The 19793-nt window shown below is 37.0% G+C and overlaps 2 protein-coding genes across 7 annotated transcripts in view; both read right to left on the reverse strand.

Annotated features, from left to right (window-relative positions):
• Positions 1-19793, reverse strand: part of syt14a (synaptotagmin XIVa) — a 31480-nt gene that overhangs the window by 9620 nt on the left and 2067 nt on the right. For all 5 annotated transcript variants that reach the window (XM_078796308.1, XM_078796306.1, XM_078796307.1 and 2 more), the window contains exons 2-7: positions 17113-17160; positions 15254-15406; positions 13626-13850; positions 4885-5156; positions 3501-3950; positions 1111-1300 (exon numbers count right to left, since the gene is read on the reverse strand). In XM_078796308.1, the coding sequence (XP_078652434.1) occupies positions 1111-1300; positions 3501-3950; positions 4885-5156; positions 13626-13850; positions 15254-15406; positions 17113-17160 (1338 nt within the window). The remainder of the gene's footprint in view (positions 1-1110; positions 1301-3500; positions 3951-4884; positions 5157-13625; positions 13851-15253; positions 15407-17112; positions 17161-19793) is intronic.
• sdsl (serine dehydratase-like) overlaps positions 4398-19793 on the reverse strand; it is a 36240-nt gene continuing 20844 nt past the window's right edge. Inside the window, exon 10 of one of the 2 annotated variants that reach the window (XR_013629785.1) lies at positions 4398-4467. The gene's annotated coding sequence lies outside the window, so the exon portion shown is untranslated. Of the gene's footprint in view, positions 4468-4676; positions 4749-19793 lie in introns of those variants that run through there. The other variant, XR_013629784.1, reaches the window with a different exon arrangement.

The following is a 19793-nucleotide window of genomic DNA, read 5'->3' on the forward strand; positions in this document are numbered from 1 at the left end:
AGGAATTAAAATTAAACAAATACAAAAATAATGGCAATAATAATATAATAATTTAAGTTTAAGTTTGAGTTTAAGTTTTAAAATGAAAATGAAAATGAAAATGAAAATGAAAATGAAAATTAAACAAATAAAAAAATGGCAATAATAATATAATAATTTAAGTTTAAGTTTGAGTTTAAGTTTTAAAATGAAAATGAAAATGAAAATGAAAATGAAAATGAAAATGAAAATGAAAATGAAAATGAAAATGAAAATGAAAATGAAAATGAAAATAAAACAAATAAAAAAATAATGGCAATAATAATATAATAATTTAAGTTTAAGTTTGAGTTTAAGTTTGAGTTTAAGTTTGAAAATGAAAATGAAAATGAAAATGAAAATGAAAATGAAAATGAAAATGAAAATGAAAATGAAAATAAAAATTAAACAAATAAAAAAATAATGGCAATAATAATACAATAATTTAAGTTTAAGTTTGAGTTTAAGTTGTAAAATTAAAATAAAAATAAAAATAAAAATAAAAATTAAAATTAAAATTAAAATTAAAATTAAAATTAAAATTAAAATTAAAATTAAAATTAAAATTAAAATAAAAATAAAAATAAAAATAAAAATAAAAATTAAAATTAAAATTAAAATTAAAATTAAAATTAAAATTAAAATTAAAATTAAAAAAACGGGCGGACCCCCACATCAAAGGGAGGAACCCCCAGCCGGCCAGGTCGAGAATGGCACCCCCTCCTGAGGAAATACTGGAGTTAAAAGCTAAAGACTAAAAGCATAAAATAGGACTAAAAAAATAAAAAGTTTAAAAATATTAGTTAAAAGCCTGATTAAAAAAGTGTCTTTAATCTTTTTTTTAAATATCAACAGTCTCCGCAGTCCTGAGGTTATCCCACAGGTGGGGGCCATAGTGGCTAAATGCTGCCTCACCGTGGGTTTTTGTCTGGGTTTTGGTGAAGGTGCAAGTGTGTGTATGTTTCTTACCGAATGCCTACATGGTATTGTATGCGTATTGGTATATGATAACGCTATATTTCAGTTTTTTGTCATTTCCATGGCCGACCTTCAAGCATGAAATGGGAAAAAAAAACATTATTCAATACTTACTGGGTGGCTTATTGGCAGCGAGGTTCTTAAAATGGATGCCTTTAATGACCTCTACTGACAGACGTCCTGTTGTGGCGTTGTACACCAGACCCACCAGGATCTCAGGTGTGGAGGTTTGACTCACTGACGGAAACGACAAGGCGCTTTCACTGCACGTCAAATCTGACAGACTGATCTGGGATTCCGCACCCTGCATGTGTGAAAGTATTGATTACTGATATGTTTCTGTTTGTCAGTATTTCTGTCAATATGATTGCAGAGAGACTATTAATAAGTCATCATTAGGGGAGCTAGACAGTACCAACCCACACCCAGAGCATATGCTTAAATTTGACTCTGAAGGAGTCCACACATCACTGTTGTGATCACGTTCTTTGAAATTAATAAGTCATCGTTAGGGGAGCTAGACAGTACCCCCCACACACCAGAAGGGAGCATATGCTTAAATTTGACTCTGAAGGAGTCCACACACCACTGTTATGATCACGTTCTTTGAAATTATTAAGGCATCGTTAGGGGGGCTAGACAGTACCCCCCACACTTGAAGGGCGCATATGCTTAAATTTGACTTTGATTCAGAGTCCACACACCACTGTTATGATCATGTTCTTTGAAATTAATAAGGCATCGTTAGGGGGGCTAGACAGTACCCCCCACACCAGAAGGGAGCATTTGCTTAAATTTGACTCTAAAGGAGTCCACACACTACTGTTATGATCACATTCTTGGAAATTAAAAAGGCATCGTTAGGGGAGCTAGACAGTACCCCCCACACTTGAAGGGAGCATATGCTTAAATTTGACTCTAAAGGAGTCCACACACTACTGTTATGATCACATTCTTGGAAATTAAAAAGGCATCGTTAGGGGAGCTAGACAGTACCCCCCACACCAGAAGGGAACATATGCTTAAATTTGACTTTGATTCAGAGTCCACACACCACTGTTATGATCATGTTCTTTGAAATTAATACAGCATCGTTAGGGGAGCTAGACAGTACCCCCCACACACCTGAAGGGAGCATATGCTTAAATTTGACTCTGAAGGAGTCCACACACTACTGTTATGATCACGTTCTTTGAAATTATTAAGGCATCGTTAGGGGGGCTAGACAGTACCCCCCACACTTGAAGGGAGCATATGCTTAAATTTGACTTTGATTCAGAGTCCACACACCACTGTTATGATCATGTTCTTTGAAATTAATAAGGCATCGTTAGGGGGACTAGACAGTACCCCCCCACACCAGAAGGGAGCATGTGCTTAAATTTGACTCTAAAGGAGTCCACACACTACTGTTGTGATCACGTTCTTTGAAATTATTAAGGCATCGTTAGGGGAGCTAGACAGTACCCCCCCACACCAGAAGGGAGCATATGCTTAAATTTGACTCTGAAAGAGTCCACACACTACTGTTATGATCACATTCTTGGAAATTAAAAAGGCATCGTTAGGGGAGCTAGACAGTACCCCCCACACCAGAAGGGAGCATATGCTTAAATTTGACTCTGAAAGAGTCCACACACTACTGTTGTGATCACGTTCTTTGAAATTATTAAGGCAACGTTAGGGGGCTAGACAGTACCCCCCCACACCAGAAGGGAGCATGTGCTTAAATTTGACTCTAAAGGAGTCCACACACTACTGTTATGATCACATTCTTGGAAATTAAAAAGGCATCGTTAGGGGAGCTAGACAGTACCCCCCACACCAGAAGGGAGCATATGCTTAAATTTGACTCTGAAAGAGTCCACACACTACTGTTGTGATCACGTTCTTTGAAATTATTAAGGCAACGTTAGGGGGCTAGACAGTACCCCCCACACTTGAAGGGAGCATATGCTTAAATTTGACTCTGAAGGAGTCCACACATCACTGTTGTGATCACGTTCTTTGAAATTAATAAGTCATCGTTAGGGGAGCTAGACAGTACCCCCCACACACCAGAAGGGAACATATGCTTAAATTTGACTCTGAAGGAGTCCACACACCATTGTTATGATCACGTTCTTTGAAATAAATAAGGCATTGTTAGGGGAGCTAGACAGTACCCCCCACCCCCCACACACACCTGAAGGGAGCATATGCTTAAATTTGACTCTGAAGGAGTCCACACACTACTGTTATGATCACGTTCTTGGAAATTAAAAAGACATCGTTAGGGGAGCTAGACAGTACCCCCCACACCTGAAGGAAGCATATGCTTAAATTTGACTCTGAAGGAGTCCACACACTACTGTTATGATCACGTTCTTTGAAATAAATAAGGCATCGTTAGGGGTGCTAGACAGTACCCCCCCTCCCCACACCAGAAAGGAGCATATGCTTAAATTTGACTCTGAAGGAGTCCACACACCACTGTTATGATCACGTTCTTTGAAAATACTTACTGGATAGGTGCAGCATGGGTCCAATATGACTGGCACGGACATTTTCCCCTGAAGATTGAGCTTGGTGAGATAAAACACGTTTTCTCCGAGCACTTTTTCCTTCTTCATCCTCTGCATGCTGTAAAGACGAAATCTAATGGCGTAGTTGCTGATCATCTCGGACTCCATGTGGCAGAAGTGAAAGGTCTCTGTGAAAAGAGGGCAGGGGCCTCTTTGGATGCCCGTCTTTGCTCTCTGCTTTTTGGTGGGCAGCAGCACCAGGTGGACCTGCCAGGAGATGTTGCCGGTGTGCTTTAGAATGGGGAGGTCTGTAACCGCCATGATGGTCACCGCCAGCTGCTGCTCCTCCGGATCGTAGTCAAACACGACATCCAGGGTGCCGTACTTGGCAACCGGATCTGGTTCGTAGCCTTTGAGGAGCTGCGCTGCTGAACCACGGGCCGACATCTCCTAAACAAACAACGAGGAGTTGTTTATGGTATGTTGTGTTGTGTTGTGTTGTGTTGTGTTGTGTTGTGTTGTGTTATGTTGTTACGTCACGTCACGTCAGGCTACGCTATGCTACGCTATGCTATGCTATGCTACGCTATGCTACGCTATGCTACGCTATGCTATGCTACGTTATGTTATGTTTGTTGTGTTTACATCATGACCACTACATCACCTCAGAATATTTTTACAGTGCAGTCTTGGTTTTCCAATACCCCAGTTTTCATTGTTTTTTGGTTTGTGTACACTGTCTTGGTTATTGTACAATATAACGCATAACAAACTTTTACATTCATTCATTTACTACTCCTTATCCTCACGAGTATAGCAAGGTGTGCTGGAGCCTATCCCAGCTGTCTTCAGGCGAGAGGCGGGGTACACCCTGGACTGGTGGCCAGCCAATCACAGGGCACATATAGACAAACAACCATTCACACTCACATTCATACCTATGGACAATTTGGAGTCGCTAATTAACCTAGCATGTTTTTGGAATGGGGGAGGAAGCCGGCGGGGAGGGTGGAATTGAACTCGGGTCTCCTAGCTATTTATTAAATGTAATATTATTTAGATCCATCCATCCATTTTTTATGCTGCTTATCCTCTCTATGGTTGCAGTTATGCTGGAGCCTATCCCAGCTGTCTTTGGATGGTAGGCGGGGATACACCCAATCTCCAGCCAATCACAGGGCACATATAGACAAACAACCATTCACACTCACATTCATACCTATGGACAATTTGGAGTGGCTAATTAACCTAGCATGTTTTTGGAATGTGGGCGGAATCCGGAGTACCCGGAGAAAACCCAGAAAAGTTAGCATAGATTGAAACTTATGGACCCGATTCCTGTTCCTAAAAATCCGTGGTGATGTACTTTGTACCCGGAATTTACCTCTGGGCTGAGGACAGCAGTACTGTCACTGGGCACGTCCTCCTCATAGCCCTTGTTGAGATAACTTTCCGTCTCGTGGCCGTCACTTCCGTCACTCGTGCATTTGTGGAAGGAAAGGTGGGGGCTGCCGCTGGTCTGGGAGAGATCACACTTGGCATCGCCCAGGTCTGAGAGTGTGCAAGACATCCGCGGAGAACCGTTCTCATCCTGGTAGGGCGGCGGTTGGAGTTCGTCCAGGGGGGGCGTCCGCCTCATTCTCTGAATGCAGTTGGCTGGGGGGGGGGGAGAAACTTATGTGTTAAATATTTTGAAGTTGACAGCACTCGGATTGGCCGATGGATCGGCTGGAAATGGATGATACTAAAGGAAGTTCGGAACGTGGAGGACTGACTAAAAATGTCCAAGTTCATGAGCACAGGTGTACCCAACTTCCGGCATGGGTAACATTTAAAGGGGACCAATTATGGCTCATTTTCGGCACTCTTTGTATTGATTTGTGGACAGAACCCACACATAAAGCTTTCTAGATCTTCCAGATTCGGCACCTTTTCATGCAGTTTATCAATGGATTTCCTTCTACCGACCCAAATGGTCTGTTTAGATTATTCCTCCAGGCACGCCCACTGGGCTGGGTTTGGTCACATTGCCAAGCGCTCCAGAGGACTTCCGGATAGGTAGCTTCGAATTTACCGAGTGCTAGCAATGCATACTTTAATCTGGTCACATAAGTAGATGAACAATTGACTCGTTATGTCTAAAATTTTGTTGGGCATCTGACTGGGGCTCGTGGTTTGCGTGCCCAGAAGAAGACAGGGGGGGCGGAGACTATATTTTTAGTTGACAGCACTCGGATTGGCTGATGGATCGGCTGAAATGGATGATACTAAAGGAAGTTCGGAACTTGGAGGACTGACTAAAAATGTCCAAGTTCATGAGCACAGGTGTACCCAACTTCCGGCATGGGTAACATTTAAAGGGGACCAATTATGGCCCATTTTGATTTGTGGACAGGTAACCCACGCATAAAGCTTTCTAGATCTTCCAGATTCGGCACCTTTTCATGCAGTTTATCAATGGATTTCCTTCTACCGACCCAAAGGGTCTGTTTAGATTATTCCTCCAGGCACGCCCACTGGGCTGTGATTGGTCACACTGCCAAGCGCTCCAGAGGACTTCCGGATAGGTAGCTTCGAATTTACCGAGTGCTAGCAATGCATACTTTAATCTGGTCACAATTGACTCATTATGTCTAAAATTTTGTTGGGCATCTGACTGGGGCTCGTGGTTTGCGTGCCCGGAGAATGTTGAGGGGTGCGACAAAATGCGTGCCTGTTGGACACTCTCTGGAAGGGGAGGGGGTACTTTCTTTTTTCTAATATCCTTGTAATCGACAAATTCCCAAAGATCGACTGGTGAATCGCGACCATGTTTTTAGAAGAACTGCACACAGTGCAGTTTTTTTTTGAACGCAGAGCATAAATGATGCCTCAGATACTGTATAATAATTAATTAGCATACAATCATGCTAAGTGTTGACGTTCCACTGATGAAGAATCCTGGAATAGGTTTCGTCAGTTCGGCTGCATTGCCAACCCTGACTTCATTGTGTAATTTCGATCTGAAAATAATACTCCCATAGAAACACTGGAAAATAAAAAAAGACAGAGACGCGAAAGTACCCCCCTTCCGTTTCCCAACTTCTACAAAAAAAGCCAACTTAGATGACACAATCCACTAAAACTTATTGTTTCTTGCTCGCTCCCAGTTTTTTTTCCAACTTTTAGTCTCACGTCAGACAGTAAGACTTCACCTCAAAGTGGCACGTATCAGCAGCATGATGGAGGCAAAGGAGTCTTAACTAAGTGTCATGGAGCGCTTGATAAAAGAAGCCATCCCATTTTGACAATTTTTTTTTTTCCCCTGCTGAGCCGGGGGCGGCTGATTTTGATGGAAGCTGCTGTGCAAAAGTATCACTTTTTCATGCACCCTGCTAATTGGAATGGTTGGAATTGCACTTCTCTTCTAACCCCCCCATCGCCCCCCCCCCCCACCCCACCCCTTTCCTTCACAGCGGAGCCTCCCCTGCACCTGGCTTTGTTTTGTCTTCTCGTGAAGGCTGACTGTAAGGTTAAAAGAAAATAGCTTCTTGGCTGTACCGCTAAAATACATTACAATCGCTATTTTGTCTGGGTTCCCAAAGTGGGGTACGGGTACCCCCAGGGGTACACCGATTGTAATGAGGGGGAGGTGAAAACATTTATTTATTTATTTGTGAACTTCTACGTAGAGTAGAGTAAAGGAAAACCGGAGTACCCGGAAAAAAAATACGCATGCAAACTCCTGCGCGCTAACCACTTGGCGGCCTGTTTTGTGTACAGTGTGAGGGATTTAGGAATAATTAATAATTTAAATAATTTTATATTTTTTACTGATTTGGAAAAAAAAACACACGCCATATAAACACACCGAACCAGGCTATTGGCTTGCTTATTAGTCTGCTTTTTCCCTATTTGTCAGAGATTTTTTTTGTACATTTTTTTATTAATCAAATTAATAAAAAAGATCAAATTGATTTTTTTAAATATAGAATTGTTTTTTTTAATAGATTTTTTAAAAATCAATAAAAAATATCAAATTATTTAGGGGGGCTTCAAAATGTCCTTAAGTCCCTTCCCCTTCAGTCCCCCTCCCAAAAATAATTTGATATTTTTTATTGATTAAAAAAAAATAAATTAAAAAAATCAATTTGATTTTTAAAAATGAATTAAAAAAATATAAAATTATTTAGAAGGGCTTAACGACATTTTAAAACGCCCCAAAATAATTTAATATTTTTTTTACTGATTTTTTAAAAAATCTATAAAAAATATAAAATTATTAAGGACATTTTGAAGCGCCCCTAAATAATTTTATATTTTTTACTGATTTGAAAAAAAAAAACCACACATGGCATATTGTCACAGTGCTTTAAACACACAGAACCAGGCTATTGGCTTGCTTCTTAGTCTGCGTTTTCCCTATTATTTTTTTGTCAGAGATTTTTTTGTAATTTTTTTTTTAATTAATCAAATTAATAAAAAATATCAAATTAATTTTTTTTAATATGAATTGATTTTTTTATTGATTTTTTTTTAAAATCAATAAAAAAATATCAAATTATTTAGGGGTGCTTCAAAATGTCCTTAAGTCCCCTCCCCATTAAGTCCCCCCCAAATAATTTTATATTTTTTATTGATTTTTTAAAAATCTATTTAAAAAAACAATTTGATATTTTAAAAAATCAATTTGATATTTTTTATTGATTTAAAAAAATCAATAAAAAATATAAAATTATTTCAAAGAGCTTAAAGACATTTTGAAAAGGCCTAAATAATTTGATTTTTTTTTACTGATTTTTAAAAAATCAATAAAAAATATAAAATTATTAAGGACATTTTGAAGCCCCTCTAAATAATTTTATATTTTTTACTGATTTGAAAAAACAAACCCACACGCCATATTGTCACAGTGCTTTAAACACACCGAAGCCTTGAAATTCACTTCTTACATAACAGAGAGAAAGAGTTCAGACATGACACAGCAAGCTAAGATGCTGCCAAAAGCATATCATATTTGCATAATCATATGATTCTAAACTTAATTACCATGCCGGCGTTGAACAGCATGTTTCTTAAAGCATTTCCATCTTCTATATTTATCAATTGAACATTGGGTTAGTTAAGGTTTCATATTCACGGGTAGCAGCTTAGCTGTCCGTTTTACTGCCACTACGAGTACTACATTGAACGTGTTTAGCACGGGCGTCATTAGGTTCTGAGGACGGGGGTGGGGGGGGGTGCACAGGATATTAATGAATGTAGTAGACATTCAAAAAAATGCAAAAAATCCAAAAAACAAATAAGGAACAGGAACGTAAGTGTGTAAAAAAAGTGTGACTTTTAGTCCGGAAAAGTATGGTATTACTATCATCATTATTCTTCTGATTATTACTACTACTAGTACTACTAATACTACTACTAGTAGTAGGCTAGTATTAGCTGCTTATTGGCTTGCTTATTAGCCTGCTTTTGCCGAATTATATGAAATTTGTCAGAGATTTTTTTTGTAAAAATTGTTTTTTTCTAATTAATAAAAAATATGAAATTATTTAGGGGGTGCTTAAGGACATTTTGAAGCCCCCCTAAATAATTAGATATTTTTTATTAATTAAAAAAATAAATTAAAAAATAAATTTTATATAAAAAATCAATTTGATATTTTTATTGATTAAAAAATCAATAAAAAATATTTATATTATATTATTTAGGAGGGCTTAACAACATTTTAAAGCCCCCTAAATAATTTGATATTTTTTTGTGATTTTTAAAAAATATAACATTATTAAGGACATTTTGAAGCCCCCCTAAATAATTTTGTATTTTCTACTGATTTGAAAAAAAAATCAATAAAAAATATAAATTAGGCCTAAAAAGAAAAAAAACAATAAAAATATCAAATTATTTGGGGGGTGGTGCTTAAGGACATTTTGAAGCCCCCCTAAATAATTTGGTATTTTTTACTGATTTGAAAAAAAAATCAATAAAAAATATAAATTAGGCCTAAAAAGAAAAAAAAAACAATAAAAATATAAAATTATTTGGGGGGTGGTGCTTAAAGACATTTTGAAGCCCCCCTAAATAATTTTATATTTTTTAATTAAAAATTGATTTTTTTTTTCAAATCAGTAAAAAATATAAAATTATTTAGTGGGGTTTAAAAAAAACAATAAAAATATCAAATTATTTAGTGGGAGCTGAAGGACATTTTGAACCCCCCTTAAATAATTTTATATTTTTTACTCATTTGAAAAAAATCTATAAAAAATATCAAATTATTTAGGAGGGCTTCAAAGTGTCTTTAAGCCCCCCCTAAATAATTTGATATTTTTATTTATTTTTTTTCTATTGATATTATTTTGATTTTATATTTTTTACTGATTTAAAAAAAATCAATAAAAAATATCTAATTATTTAGGGGGACTTCAAAATGTCCTTAAGCTCCCCCTAAATAATTGGATATTTTTTATTTTTTATTTTTATATTTTTTAGGCCTAATGACGCTGCTGGTGTTGAGCGTACAGTTGGGGTGCAGTTGGGGTGCAGTTGGGGTGCAGTTGGGGTGCAGTTGGGGTGCAGTTGGGGTGCAGTTGGGGTGCAGTTGGGGTGCAGTTGGGGTGCACCAGACACTTTCCATGTGTCAAACTAACACCCACCTCCAGGCAAGCGTGGTGTAAGATGAGCCAAGAGAACAAACAGACTGATTCAAAGAGGCCACGACGCTTTCTCCTGCGACTTGGTCCGTGCTGAAATGAAACCCTGCCTTCTTCCCATCATCGCCAATGACAGGTTTAGTTTTTTTTTTAAACCAAAAAGAGAAGCAGAAGAAAAGAAAAATGGGCTGCATCTGGGCAGATTATGCAGACAGTTGACTGTTTTATAAACCTCCCACTGAGACTCTGCTGAACGGGAGCGCCGCTTTGATCACCTCGCTGAATCAACCGCGTTTATGGATGTGTACATTGGGGGTGAACTTTAGTCTGGAAACTTTAGTTTGGATGTTTATTGGGAATAGACTTCACTACTGTGCACATCCGGATTATTCCCTTCCATGCACGAGTGACTGGACCCTACACTCTTCCATAAGTGGCTCAAAAATCACCCATACTAGAATCAATGCCTTTTTATGACAATGTTGCCATTTTGGTTAGGAATAATCACTTGTATGATATTTACTATTATATTTAGGACCACACAAGAATCATTTCATGTTAGAAACATCTTCATTTTTCACTTTTTTACATCTTTGAAAAAGAAAATGACCCCAAGTACAACAATAGAAAATGTGAGGATCCATTGTGTGTTGCATAAAGGGAAGTTAAAAACGTGAATGGCATGATATCAAAAACATGTTTTTTGAGGAATACCCGGAATATGAAATGATAAAAATTTTTCATTACAAAGATATTTCAAGAAAACAACCTGACCGGGTCATTTTTGACCCACTTATGGAAGGTTGGGGTGGTAACACAAAAACTAAAATTTCTTAAAATGTATAAAAATAAGTTAAAAATGTGAATGACATGATATCAAAAATATGTTTTTTGAGGAATACCTGGAATATGAAATTATTAAAAAAATTTCATTACAAAGATATTTCAAGAAAACAACCTGACCGGGTCATTTTTGACCCACTTATGGAAGGTTGGGGTAGTAACACAAAAAATTTCTTTAAAAAAAAATTTTAAGAAAAAATTTTATGATATCAAAAACATGTTTTTTTGAGGAATACCTGGAGTATGAAATTATTTTTAAAAATTCATTACAAAGATATTTCAAGAAAACAACCTGACCGGGTCATTTTTGACCCACTTATGGAAGGTTGGGGTAATAACACAAAAAATTTCTTAAAAAAAAAAAATTAAAGAAAACATTTTATGACATCAAAAACATGTTTTTTGAGGAATACCTGGAATATGAAATTTAACTGCAAAGATATTTCAAGAAAACAACCTGACCGGGTCATTTTTGACCCACTTATGGAAGGTTGGGGTAGTAACACAAAAAATGTCTTTAAAAAAAAATTTTAAGAAAAAATTTTATGATATTAAAAACATGTTTTTTGAGGAATACCTGGAATATGAAATTTAATTGCAAAGATATTTCAAGAAAACAACCTGACCGGGTCATTTTCACCCACTTATGGAAGGTTGGGGTAGTAACACAAAAAATTTCTTTAAAAAAATTTTTAAGAAAAAAATTTATGATATCAAAAGCATGTTTTTGGAGGAATACTTGGAGTATGAAATGATTTTTAAAAAATTAATTACGAAGATATTTCAAGAAAACAACCTGACCGGGTCATTTTTGACCCACTTATGGAAGGTTGGGGTAGTAACACAAAAAAATTCTTGAAAAATTTTTTTTAAGAAAATTTTTTATGGTATCAAAAACATGTTTTTTGAGGAATACCTGGAATATGAAATGATTTTAAAAAATTCATTACAAAGATATTTCAAGAAAACAACCTGACCGGGTCATTTTTGACCCACTTATGGAAGGTTGGGGTAGTAACACAAAAAATTTCTTTAAAAAAATTTTTTAAGAAAAAATTTTATGATATCAAAAACATGTTTTTTAGGTAATACCTGGAGTATGAAATGATTTTTAAAAATTCATTACAAAGATATTTCAAGAAAACAACCTGACCGGGTCATTTTTGACCCACTTATGGAAGGTTGGGGTAGTAACACAAAAAATTTCTTAAAAAAAATTTTTTAAGAAAAAATTTTATGATATCAAAAACATGTTTTTTAGGTAATACCTGGAGTATGAAATGATTTTTAAAAATTCATTACAAAGATATTTCAAGAAAACAACCTGACCGGGTCATTTTTGACCCACTTATGGAAGGTTGGGGTAGTAACACAAAAAAATTAAAAAAAAAAAAATTTTTAAGAAAAAAATTTATGATATCAAAAACACGTTTTTTGAGGAATACCTGGAATATGAAATGATCAAAAATTTTCATTACGAAGATATTTCAAGAAAACAACCTGACCGGGTCATTTTTGACCCACTTATGGAAGGTTGGGGTAGTAACACAAAAAATTTCTTTAAAAAAAATTTTTAAGAAAAAAATTTATGATATCAAAAACATGTTTTTTAGGGAATACCTGTAGTATGAAATGATTTTTAAAAAATTAATTACGAAGATATTTCAAGAAAACAACCTGACCGGGTCATTTTTGACCCACTTATGGAAGGTTGGGGTAGTAACACAAAAAAATTCTTGAAAATTTTTTTTTAAGAAAATTTTTTATGGTATCAAAAACATGTTTTTTGAGGAATACCTGGAATATGAAATGATTTTAAAAAATTAATTACAAAGATATTTCAAGAAAACAACCTGACCGGGTCATTTTTGACCCACTTATGGAAGGTTGGGGTAGTAACACAAAAAAATTTAAAAAAAAAAAATTTTAAGAAAAAATTTTATGATATTAAAAACATGTTTTTTGAGGAATACCTGGAATATGAAATTTAATTGCAAAGATATTTCAAGAAAACAACCTGACCGGGTCATTTTCACCCACTTATGGAAGGTTGGGGTAGTAACACAAAAAATTTCTTTAAAAAATTTTTTAAGAAAAAAATTTATGATATCAAAAGCATGTTTTTGGAGGAATACTTGGAGTATGAAATGATTTTTAAAAAATTAATTACGAAGATATTTCAAGAAAACAACCTGACCGGGTCATTTTTGACCCACTTATGGAAGGTTGGGGTAGTAACACAAAAAAATTCTTGAAAATTTTTTTTTAAGAAAATTTTTTATGGTATCAAAAACATGTTTTTTGAGGAATACCTGGAATATGAAATGATTTTAAAAAATTAATTACAAAGATATTTCAAGAAAACAACCTGACCGGGTCATTTTTGACCCACTTATGGAAGGTTGGGGTAGTAACACAAAAAAATTAAAAAAAAAAAAATTTTAAGAAAAAAATTTATGATATCAAAAACACGTTTTTTGAGGAATACCTGGAATATGAAATGATCAAAAATTTTCATTACGAAGATATTTCAAGAAAACAACCTGACCAGGTCATTTTTGACCCACTTATGCATCTAAGGGTTATGAATATGATTTCAATCATGCTTTATAAACGATCCAGACGGTATCGTCGATGAAAACGAGCCTACCGTCATCAGCTGAAGCGTCACTGCAGTATCCGTCGTATTCGGCCGTCAGTGGGCTGTACTTCTGTCGACTCTCCCACCTGAATCTTCCCGCATGTTTGACATGAGTGGACGCGTTGGCTCCTCGGAGACCTTGCGCCCGACTGACTGCTTCCTGGTACTGACCCATCAGCTCATCCTCGCTGTCTGATGATGAGCACTCCCGGTCACCATCAGCGTAAACCTTTTCTGTGGGCGGCAAAGAGAGATTGTCTTATTTAATGCATGAATGTAAAACACATAGTTTGTTTTATAACCACAATTTCATACACAATACATAATTAATGAGTAGCATTATATTTCTATAATGTGGTCTGTGTGTCCAAAAAAAAGGTTGACACAACACAAACATTCATGTAGTTTCACATTTCTTCCAGCAAGTGGCAGCAGAGCTTTAAAATACCTTCAGAAAATCATTTACATAATATTTTTTTAATCTCCACATACATAAGCTGCAATTTAGTTATGATTGCGACTATTAGACTCCAGTGAATTTTACTTCATTACTGTATTATACACAGATATTAAACTATGAATTGTATACTGAACAAACACATTATTATGAACAGCAATTGGTGACAGGCTGGTGGCCAGCCAATCACAGGGCACATATAGTCAAACAACCATTCACACTCACATTCATACCTATGGACAATTTGGAGTGGCTAATTAACCTAGCATGTTTTTTGGAATGTGGGAGGAAACACAGAGATAGCCGAGATTGGAATTGAACTCGGGTCTCCTGGCTGTGAGGCCCGCGTGCTAACCACTCGACCACCGTGTTGCCTTGATATCTATTATTCATTCATCGCTTATCCTCACGAGGGTCGCAGAAAGTGCTGGAGCCTATCCCAGCTGTCTTTGGGGCAGCTGGACAAGTATTCACACTCACATTCATACCGAGGGTGGAATTGAACTCGGGGCCCTTCACGATAACATTCGTTCATTTTCTACCGCTTATCCTCACGAGGGTCGCCGGGGGGTGCTGGAGCCTATCCCAGCTGTCTTCTTGGGGCGAGAGGCGGGGTACACCCTGGACTGGTGGCCAGCCAATCACAGGGCACATATAGACAAACAACCATTCACACTCACATTCATACCTATTGACAATTTGGAGTCGCTAATTAACCTAGCATGTTTTTGGAATGTGGGAGGAAACCGGAGTACCCGAACGGGGAGAACATGCAAACTCCACACAGAGACGCCCGAGGATGGAATTGAACTCGGGTTTCCCAGCTGCGAGGCCTGCATGTGAACCCCTCGTCCACCGTGCAGCCCATATTTATTATATGTAATATTATTTAGATCCATCCATCCATTTTTTTATGCTGCTTATCCTCTCTAGGGTTGCGGTTATGCTGGAGCCTATCCCAGCTGTCTTTGGATGGTAGGCGGGGATACACCAAATCTCCAGCCAATCACAGGGCACATATAGACAAACAACCATTCACACTCACTTTGTATTTGTTGAATTTTTGGAATAGAATACTACATATAAGGACAACCAAACGTTTACTAAATAATACTCGACAATCACACAAATAATCAAGGCAAAGTACACTAAGGAGTACACATACGTGAATCCTGGTTACCTTGTAACTCTGTACTTTTCCTGAAGTCATCGAGGCACTGAAGGCTCCCTGCATTGTCGAGCATGGACTTGTTGTTGAGGTACCAGAAGAGGAGAGTGATGAGCGTGATGAAGAGTCCGATGGCCGTCAAAAATCCCAGCACCTCTGGAGAGACTGAGAACACACGCAAAAAAAAAACACTTTTAATTTTAATTAAAAATCAACAAACTACACAACACAACATGAGTACATCGTCTCATTTCATAATCACATTTTTTTTCTGTTTGTCTCAAGTATTTTTTTTTTACCTTTAAACTCTATATTTAATTTCAGCACATTATTATTACTATTATACTGCTATTATGATAATCATTGTAAAAAGTCATAGCATTTCAGTATGTATATTGACAGTATATTGACAGTTACTATGGTACCCATTATGTCATTGTATGGTCATATCACCGAGTACTTCAGTATGTGACAAAAAATAAAAAAAAATAAAAATTAAACCATATTAGGAAAGCAGGAAGTGAACAAATGTAACAGTTACTGATTGTAAAAGTGCCAGATGGAGGGGTAGGATTTAATAAGCTTTGCTTCTTCCTACTCCTTTTGGACATGTGGAACTGGGAACTGATTATGGGATGCATTCAATTGTAATCTGATGCATGTTCAAATGAAATAAAACCATAAAAAAATTCAAAACATTTTTAAAAAATGTAAAATATTTTTTTAATTAAAAAAATAAAATAAAATAAAATAAAATACAATTATATTAGGAAAGCAGGAAGTGAACAAACGTAACAGTTAGTGATTGTAAAAGTACCAGATGGAAGGGTAGGATTTAATAAGCTTTGCTTCTTCCTACTCCTTTTGGACATGTGGAACTGTGAACTAATTATGGGATGCACTCAATTGTAATCTGATGCATGTTCAAATGAAATAAAACCATTAAAAAAAATCAAAACATTAAAAAAAAAATGTAAAATATTTTTTTAATAAAAAAAATAAAATAAAATAAAATTATATTAGGAAAGCAGGAAGTGAACAAATGTAACAGTTCATTCAATTGTAATCTGATGCATGTTCAAATGAAATTAAACCATTAAATTTTTTTAAAACATTAAAAAAATGTAAAAAGATTTTTTATTAATAAAATAAAATTAATTAAACTTGAAAATAAAAAAATTGAAAAATAAAATTTGAATATCATCTGATTCATTTTAATTGTTTGTGAAACTGACAAAAAAATGTTTGTGAAATGGAAAAAAATTGTTGGTGAAATGCATGAAAATGAGTTTTTCTTTGGAAAACAAAGAAATTTGCAGGTGACCCAAACAACTTCCTGAACTTTTGACAGAAACGAGGTAATTTAAGGTAATATGTCAGAACTGAATTGTTTCAAATGAATTCATTTTGGCCACTTTTTGCTCTAGTATTTTTCCATTGTTGCCCGTTTCTATTGTGCAGCCTCTATTATGTGGTATCATCATGGAACCATTACCGAGTTGAATATCAAAAAGCTCAAACCCCATCTCGCAATCACAAAGACACCCACGTTACTTCACAGGCAGGGCCTAAGCGCTCTCACCAGCGTTCCTATACGCACTCCCACGCATGTTCACACAGGATTCTGGAGCGCAATCCTACTGCACTGATTAAACGCCGTGGACTCACACTTTGAACGCCTCGGTTATCAACCTGGCGATATGGCCAAACGCTTTGAGTTAGCATAGGAATAGCAGGCTAAACACACAGGCAGAGCTAGCACAAAGACGAGGATGATCACATTGGTGACAGTTCAACGTGACACAATGAACGGGGGCGGCGTCAGATGTGCCCCCCTTAGGGGCTCGGAGATCAGACTCCCCTTGCCCTACCTTTTCTGACGCAGATCAATTCATGTACTCCGCAGCTACGCTCGCCACCTGGAAAGACAATGCATTTAAATGAGCCAACGGAAGGATGGAGGCAACGCAAGACAACGCCATGGATACGCAGTAGAGTAAACGTTAGCATACTCACACAAAATAAAGCAAGAAAATGTCATACAAATAAACCACAATGATAGACTGACCATAGCTGACCATAGTAAGAGCTTAGCATATTAATGCTACGTCAAATTCGCAGTCGGAGAATAGAAAACCGGCTTCCTCCCACATTCCTAAAACATGCTAGGTTAATTAGCCACTCCAAATTGTCCATAGGTATGAATGTGAGTGTGAATGGTTGTTTGTCTATATGTGCCCTGTGATTGGCTGGCCACCAGTCCAGGGTGTACCCCGCCTCTCGCCCCAAGAAGACAGCTGGGATAGGCTCCAGCACCCCCGCGACCCTCGTGAGGATAAGCGGTAGAAAAAGAAAGAATGAATAATAGATACCAAGGCTACACGGTGGACGAGTGGTTAGCACGCAGGCCTCACAGCCAGAAGACCCGAGTTCAATTCCACCCATCTCTGTGTGGAGTTTGTATGTTCTCCCCGTGCATGCGTGGGTTTTCTCCGGGTACTCCGGTTTCCTCCCACATTCCAAAAACATGCTAGGTTAATTAGCCACTCCAAGTTGTCCATAGGTATGAATGTGAGTGTGAATGGTTGTTTGTCTATATGTGCGCTGTGATTGGTCCAGGGTGTACCCTGCCTCTGCCCCGCCCACCCGCGACCATTGTGAGGATAAGCGGTAGAAAATTATTGAATGAAGAGAAAGCACCTTTATCATATGGGGTACCTCAAAGCTCAACCTTGAGTCCTGTCCTTTTCTCTTTATATTTGCTGCATAAAATACAATTGTATTTACCATTCAATTCCGAAACCGACTTCCCAGAATGTCTACAAGACATAAACGACTGTCCATAAAACAGCTAAGCCGCTAGCAAAGCAAGGTTACAAATATTATAAACCACCTCACCAGCACCGTGTTGGTAAAGTGACTTCCTGTACGTCGTCTGTAGCTCGCCGATGGCGGTGAAAAGGTTGACAGATACAAAAGTTTATGTACTATCAATCCCGAGTGGAGAGCCAGGCAACAGACTCGACTTGACGAGCCTGAAAGCAGCAGGATCACCACCAACATCAACACAGCAGCTGCGTGTGGGAGGAAGACACCCGTGTTCTTTCATTCAACACACACACTCTTGGCCAAAATATGTCCTATGCTTTTTGGGGAGGGAAAAGTTACGGCACAAAACTAATTCCGAAATGCTGAGAGATCAAATATTTTAAGTAATATTTACATAAGTAAGTAAAAAATTTTGGCTTCTCAATCTTGGTGCAGGGGTCTCAAACACGCGGCCCGCGGGCCAAATGTGGCCCGCAGGACACTAGTTTGAGGCCCCCGCCTTGATATGAAAGTTTAATGTTAGTTTGATATGGATGCTGTATGGTATCATGTACCCAGAAAAAAATTATTACGTTTGATTAATGTTCATGTTAAAGGTTAAATAACTGTTAATAGTTATCCTCCCTATCCGTGTGGAAGTGGTAAGTTTTTGGCTATTTAAGTTTAAAGGAAATAACTTGGAGGCTACCGTTTAGGTCGCTAGCTCTCTAGTTAGCATGTGTCTGAAGACCCTGCAGTTGCGCAATATGTTGTAAATAAAAAGAGTATAAATGTGACTATAGTCGTGTTTTGTCATGTCTACAGGGCTCTAATAATGCTTTGTTCATTTTAATCTGAAAAAAATCATTTGTCTACCCACCAACTATATGTGGTTTTTAATTTTTTGTTATTTGCCGTTTTATTATTATTATTATATTTATTTATTTATTACTGATTAATTGATTTTCTTTATTCTTGATTTGTTTATTTATTTTTCATCTTATTTTGTGTAGAAAAATAAAAAGTAAGATATTTGAGAACACAGGAATGTTTTATCAGAGCTTTTTAAAAAATTTTTTGTTTTTAATAAACGTGTTTTTTTTGTTTTTTTTTAAACCTGATACGGCCCAGTCTCACCCAGACCCGAGCTCCAGTGGCCCCCCAAGTAAATTGAGTTTGAGACCCCTGCATTATGGGCTAGATACTGTAATGGTGTTTTCTAACTGCATATCAACGTGTTATAAAAGTATCTGACTTTTCTATTTCCTTCCCTTCAGAAGGAAGCAGGTATCCTAAAAAAAGATGGCAGACGTCTGACAAACCTTTTCATGTCTGCCCCAGTTTCTATAAAGAGATGTCCTTTACTTGCCTCCTGTGAGCTGAATGGCTGTCTGGGCCCAAAATGGATGCTCTCACACGGCGACAAAGAAAGCTAAATCCGAGAGGTCAGTGGGCAAAGTGTGACGTTGTTGCGCATTTGAAAAATTACAAACGACTACACTTGTTCAAGAGCCAGAATAAAAATACACATCTCGTAAGTTGTGGCGTATAAGACGCACCTGTGTTTAAAATGGCGGCTCGTTCTTTGGCAGGAGCCAATCATAAGTCAACTCAAAACGACCTTGTCGGCCCGCTTGATATCACAGGAGGTCATTATTCAATACGGTGACTCATGGTGTCAATTTACAAAGAATGCTAAAATCATCACACAACAACTGAACACTCAAACGGTAACTAAGAAATA

This window comes from Doryrhamphus excisus, linkage group LG14 (assembly GCF_037039965.1).
Source record: "Doryrhamphus excisus strain RoL-2023G ecotype Guam linkage group LG14, RoL_Dexc_Guam_v1.1, whole genome shotgun sequence".
NCBI lineage: Eukaryota > Metazoa > Chordata > Actinopteri > Syngnathiformes > Syngnathidae > Doryrhamphus > Doryrhamphus excisus.